This window comes from Ochlerotatus camptorhynchus, unplaced genomic scaffold (genome assembly GCF_037179485.1).
Source record: "Ochlerotatus camptorhynchus isolate MF236.1 unplaced genomic scaffold, CSIRO-AGI_Acam_v1.1 ptg000651l, whole genome shotgun sequence".
In the NCBI taxonomy this organism is placed as follows: Eukaryota; Metazoa; Arthropoda; class Insecta; order Diptera; family Culicidae; genus Ochlerotatus; species Ochlerotatus camptorhynchus.
The window spans coordinates 86,334-92,748 of record NW_027041130.1 but is presented as its reverse complement, the minus strand read 5'-3'; the positions used below and the strand labels follow the sequence as shown (position 1 = coordinate 92,748).

General features: G+C 45.4%; 1 protein-coding gene across 1 annotated transcript; it reads left to right on the top strand.

Moving 5' to 3' along the window:
• The first annotated feature begins 360 nt into the window (after positions 1-360).
• On the top strand, positions 361-1,093 carry LOC135714477 (uncharacterized). The gene is made up of 2 exons (XM_065237853.1): positions 361-964; positions 1,038-1,093. The coding sequence occupies exons 1-2, from the start codon at positions 361-363 to the stop codon at positions 1,091-1,093; spliced, it is 660 nt and encodes a 219-aa protein (XP_065093925.1).
• The last annotated feature ends 5,322 nt before the right edge of the window (positions 1,094-6,415 follow it).

Below are 6,415 nucleotides of genomic sequence, written 5' to 3'. Positions count from 1 at the left end.
CATTTGGTTCATCCCGAACCGGATAACAATCTGTGAGAGATCCAACCGGCTTACAGTCCCCGGTTGTCCAAGAGTGTCAAGAGTCATCTAAACCGTGAGTAACCATTGAACAATATTTCATAAATTGAAACCAAAAAGAACAGTGAATCCTATTTCCTGATATCAGAAATTGTTTTTGAGTGCGCTTCGCGTTTTCCACACCGGTGCGTGGGTCGGCTCGTTTTGTCGATTTGCAATATCGTCGCGTTCGCGTATTAGTGTCTCGTGAATATTGAACAATTGATATCGGTGATAACAAAACTGAATAAGGCGTGAGAAGAGTGATTTGTGAAGTGAGTGGTAAATTCAAACCCAGAGAATATGGAACAGCTGAAGCAAATTGTTCATCAACGGGGTCAAGTGAAAGCAAGAGTTTCTGCCATTGTGAAGAAGCTGGATCAAGCTATCGAGGATACCGATACCACGAGCCTTGCACAGCTCAAAGCCTTGGAAAGGAAACTTGAAATCCACTATGCTGAATATACGAAGAAGCACGATGAGGTTATGTCGATCTGTTCACCTGGAAAGATGGAGGAACAAGACACCAAGATGGAGGAATTCGATGCTTTGCATACAGATGCTTTGGTAAAGTTGAATCAGCTAATAGATTTTTTCCGAGATGATCCAGAGAGGAAGGATGTTCAACGGATAATAGTTCAACAACAGCCACTAAAAGCACCAATCCCGACATTCAGTGGGAAGTATGAGGAGTGGCCAAAATTCAAGGCATTATTCAACGACCTTATCGGAAGATGTGGTGATTCCGATGCAACAAAACTCCATTATTTGGACAAAGCTCTCGTGGGAGAAGCTTCCGGTATATTGGATGCCCAAGTTATTAACGACAATAACTATGAGCGAGCGTGGGTATTGCTAGAGGAGCGATTCGAAAATCCACGAGTCATTATCGATACACATATTACCGGTTTGTTAAATATGAAGCCGATCGCTAAATCAAATTTCAAGGAGCTGAGGAACTTGCTCGATACCTGCAATAGACATGTGGAAGGATTGCGGTATATGGATCATCCCGTTGAAGGAACAGCTAACTTAATTGTGACGAAGTTGCTGACAATGTGCCTCGATGGAGATACCCGAAAACAGTGGGAGCAGACTATGGAACATGGAGAATTGCCAGACCTTGGGGAAACATTGAAGTTTCTTAAGAACTGCTGTCAAGTGCTAGAAAGGTGTGAAGCAGACAAGACCGATATACAAAGAGCTTCCAAACCAATCCCTACGAAGAGTACTCCGTCATGGCGGAATGCTCATGTAGCTACAGCGAATCCATCCGATATTTTGTGTGATTTGTGCTCGGGACAACACCTAAATTACAAGTGTCCATCTTTTTTGAACATGAGCGTTGACGAGAGAGTTGTGAAGGTGAGAGAAGCAAATCTTTGTTTTAATTGCCTCCGTAAGTGCAATCTGCTCATCTGACAAATCGTGTTCGAAGTGTTCTAAGAAACATCATACGATGCTTCATTATCCGTCGTCCAGTTCCAATACAATTCAGTCCGACACACAACCAGTAATTGTGAATGATGCTCCTGCCACTGAAGAGAACCCTGTATCCGCACCATGTTCAAGCATTCATAAGCAAGTCAAGCAGGTTCTGTTAATGACAGCCTTGGTAAACGTAGCTTCGAGGAGTGGAAAGGTTCACAAAATTCGTGCGTTGCTTGATTCCGGATCTCAAGTCAACCTTGTATCTGAAGCTGCCGTAAAGGCATTGGCACTTCCGAAGTATGCCACCAATGTTCCAGTAGTCGGGGTAGGAGGAGTGAAATCTCATATCAAACACCGAGTTTTATTGCGGATGTCCTCCGATTACAGTGATTTCATGAGCAATGTGGATTGTTTGGTAACGCCCAGGGTAACAGGCAGAATTCCTAGCATTCCTGTTGATGTGACCGATTGGAATTTCCCTCCTGGAGTTGTGTTGGCTGATCCGAATTTTAACAAACCTTGTGAAGTGGATATTTTGGTCGGTGCTGAGCTGTTTTTCGCGATTTTGAAACAGGCTCAGTTGAAGCTGGCGAATAATCTTCCAACATTGTACGACACGGAATTCGGATGGGTGGTTGCTGGTGTGCTGGAAAGGAATGAAAGCGAAGAAGCTACTGTGATGTGCATTACTTCTGAAGATAGCTTGGAGCAGCGTATCCAGAGATTTTTCGATCAAGAGGAGGTACCAGAAACAAACTCTTGGACCAACGAAGAACGTGAAGTGGAAGACCATTTTTGTCGTACATATCGTCGAGAGGAAGACGGAATATTCGTTGTTCAGCTGCCATTTCGAGACAACATTGATCTGCTAGGTGACTCAAGGCAATTAGCGATGAAGAGATTTTTTCTACTCGAAAGACGACTATCCAAAAATCCCGAAATGAAGAGGCAGTATCAAGATTTCATTGATGAGTATGGAACCCTAGGCCACTGCTACGAGGTGAATGAAACAGATGATCCATCAGGTCTGCAATCCTATTTTCTACCCCACCATGCTGTGCTGAAACCTACAAGTAGCAGCACTAAGTTACGTGTTGTGTTCGATGCGACAGCCAAGGCAAACGGATTGTCCTTGAACGAAGTTTTGATGGTCGGCCCAACAATCCAAAAGGGAGTGTTCTTCGTAGTCTTGAGATTTCGTTTACATATTTATGTATTTTCGGCCGATGCATCGAAAATGTACAGGCAAGTGAGGATGGATCCTAGCCATAGACGATACCTGAAGATATATTGGCGCAACAATCCAGGTGAGAGGCTGAAGGTATTTGAGTTGGCAACGGTCACCTACGGTACCTCAGCTGCCCCATTCCAAGCAGTTCGATCAATGGTCCAGTTGGCGAAAGATGAGAGCATCAATTTTCCAGAAGCTGCAATAGTGATCCAGGAAGACTGCTATATGGACGATATTTTGACTGGTGCATCGACTTTGTCAGCTACTAAGCAATTGCGAGCAGATGTGGAGGAATTGATGTTGAAGGGTCAGTTCCCAATGAGAAAATGGTGTTCTAATCATGAAGAAGTGCTTGAGGGTGTCCCAGACGCGCATCGAGAAAAATTAGTACCAATTGAAGACTGTTGTGCGAACGAGACAATCAAGACGCTGGGCCTCTTGTGGAATCCAAATAGTGATCAGTTTCTTTTTTCGAAAAAACTCGAACCTGTACCAGAAGACTTTAAGGTTACAAAAAGATACATTTTGTCCCAGATTGCTAAATTATTTGATCCTCTCGGGCTGATTTCACCAGTAATAGTACTAGCCAAAGTGATTATGCAGAAACTGTGGGTGAGCTCATTGGGGTGGGATGATTCCTTGGAAGGTGATTTGCTGATTGAATGGAAGGTGTTCCATGGGTCTTTGATGAAGCTGAACGAGATTCGAATTCCGAGATGTGTTGTAGTTGCCGAGGTTGAGCTAGTGGAAATTCACGGGTTTTCGGATGCGTCATTGACAGCGTATGGAGCTTGTGTTTATCTGCGTTGCGTTCGAAAGGATGGGACTACCTCAGTAAGGCTTCTCTGTAGCAAGTCAAGAGTTGCTCCTATTCGTGGATCTACAATTCCAAGACTTGAACTATGTGGGGCGCTGTTGCTGGCAAGATTGATTACGAAGGTGATTCCAGAGTTGAAGATGGAGTTCCGTGATGTTAAACTGTGGTTGGATAGTCAAGTTGTGTTGGCATGGAGGAAGAAAAATGTAGACGAGCTACAAGTCTATGTACGAAATCGAATATTGGAAATAAACGAGCTTACGAGTGACTACCAATGGGAATATGTTAGATCTGCGCAGAATCCCGCTGATATTGTATCCAGAGGCTGTTTTCCAGGGGATTTGAATGGTTGTGATATGTGGTGGAATGGTCCACTGTTTTTACGTGAGCTGAATTACCAAGTTGAAACAACACCAGATGATCCGGAAGAATTGATTCCAGAGTTAAGAGAGACCATGGTATCAAATTCAATGGCAACAGTGGAAAGTGAGCCAGTGCTAGATCGGTTCAGTTCCTTTTCCAAGTTGCAACGCGTCTTGGCGCAAGTTGTGAGATTTATCCGTCTTGTTCGAACGCCAAAGGAGAAACGCAGTCTTTGTCACAGGATCACGGTGCAGGACATGCAAGGGGCTATGGGATTCATTGTGCGTGTTTTACAACAGACAGAGCTTCGTGAAGAGATTCGGTGTATACAACGTAATGAAGTGCCAAAACGCTTGGCGGCTCTTCAGCCATTCATCGATGAGGAAAGTTTTTTACGTGTCGGAGGTCGACTTCAAAATTCTAAGCTGCCATTCGATGCCAGACATCAGATATTACTTCCACGAAATCATCGAGTAACGGAGATGCTGATTCGTCAGTACCATGAAGAAAGGCTCCACGACGGTCCATCTGGGTTGCTCGCAGTAGTTCGTCAAAGGTTCTGGATAACGGATGCTCGTTCAGCTATTCGAAAGGTGACGCGGAGTTGTGTTCCGTGTTTCAAGGTCAAACCAAGAGGACTACAACCATTGATGGGAAATCTTCCAGCGGACCGCGTGAACGCTGCCACTGCTTTCGAACTGACTGGAGTCGATTATGCCGGTCCAGTGATAGTTAAAGAAGGCAAACACAAACCGAAACATGTCAAGGCATACATCGCATTGTTTGTGTGCCTTACTACAAAGGCCATACATCTTGAGTTGGTCTCTGATTTGACTACAGAGGCATTTCTCGCTGCACTAGATCGATTTATTAATCGGCGTGGTTTGATTCGCAAAATTATGTCAGATAATGCCACAAACTTCGCTGGTGCTTCAAAGGAACTTCATCAACTTTTTCTCATGTTTCGTGATGACGTTTCCATAACGAAGATTAATGATTCTATGTTGAAAAGGGAAATTGAGTGGGAATTCATTCCTCCAAGGTCTCCGAATTTTGGAGGATTGTGGGAAGCGGGTGTTAAGGTCGTTAAGTCACATTTGACAAGGGCTTTAGGGAATTCAGTCTTGACATTTGAAGAATTTTCAACCGTTTTAACTCACATCGAAGCTATTCTTAATTCCAGACCCCTCTATGCATTGTCAGAAGATCCAAACGAGCCGCTGCCGATAACTCCGGCTCACTTGATGCTTGGGCGACCTTTGGAGCCAATCTTGAAGCCATCTCTAAATGACGTCCCAACAAACCGGTTGTCGAGATGGCAATATCTCAACCACCTTCGAGATCAATTTTGGAAAAAGTGGACTCGAAACTACCTTTCTACGCTTCAATCAAGGGCCAAGTGGACACAGCAACAACCAAACGTGAAACTCGACACCGTTGTTCTTTTGATGGAAGACAATCAACCCGTGCAATCCTGGAAGCTGGGAAGAATTGTTCAAGTTCATCCAGGAAAGGACGGTCGCATCCGGGTAGCTGACGTGAAGACAACGACTGGCATTTTTCGACGCGCAGTTAGCAAACTGGCACCTCTGCCGATTCTTAACCATGACGAGTAGTTGGAATGCTATTCCAACCGGTGGGAGGATGTTCGTGACGAACAATAACACACGGCATCAATGAGAAAGGGGAGTGGAAGGAGTGGGAAAGCTATGCGGGCAAGGGGAAATGTGAGGGAAGTAGTACGCATCAATTGGTCGGTGCCATCGACGAATGGCAGGGAAGAGAGCGAACGGGAGAGGGTATAAATAGAGCGGGCATATTATTTTTTATTCATTATAACATCAACCTTTGTATCGTCAACATCTCTAAAATAAAGTGGAGCTGAAACCCTTTTATTAAGACGAGCAGTACATCGAACAACAGTCCCTTTCAGGACTAAATAAGCTAAATTAGAGTTTTCTGTTCCAACTGGTCAACGAGGCGACCAGTCGAATTGTTGCAATCTACCGATTGACGAGCCGATCGGTGATTCTCTCTTGCGGCCAACGAGTCGGCCATTCCGTAAATTGTGCGGCTGTGTATGCATCGACTGACGAGCCGGTCGGTGCTGCAAGTTCCGTCGGTCAACGAGGCGACCGATAATTCCGATTCTCTTGCGGCCAACGAGTCGGCCATTCCGTAAATTGTGCGGCTGTGTATGCATCGACTGACGAGCCGGTCGGTGCTGCAAGTTCCGTCGGTCAACGAGGCGACCGATAATTCCGATTCTCTTGCGGCCAACGAGTCGGCCATTCCGTAAATTGTGCGGCTGTGTATGCATCGACTGACGGGCCGGTCGGTGCTGCAAGTTCCGTCGGTCAACGAGGCGACCGATAATTCCGGTGTGTTTGGTGGTCGTGTGAGACACGACAGTGCGTGTTTGGATTTCCTCCGGCAGTGACTCAGTGTGAGTGTGTTGGTGGTCGTAGGGATACGACCGCTGCCGTTCTTCGAGAGATCCCAACCGGTGGCTCTAC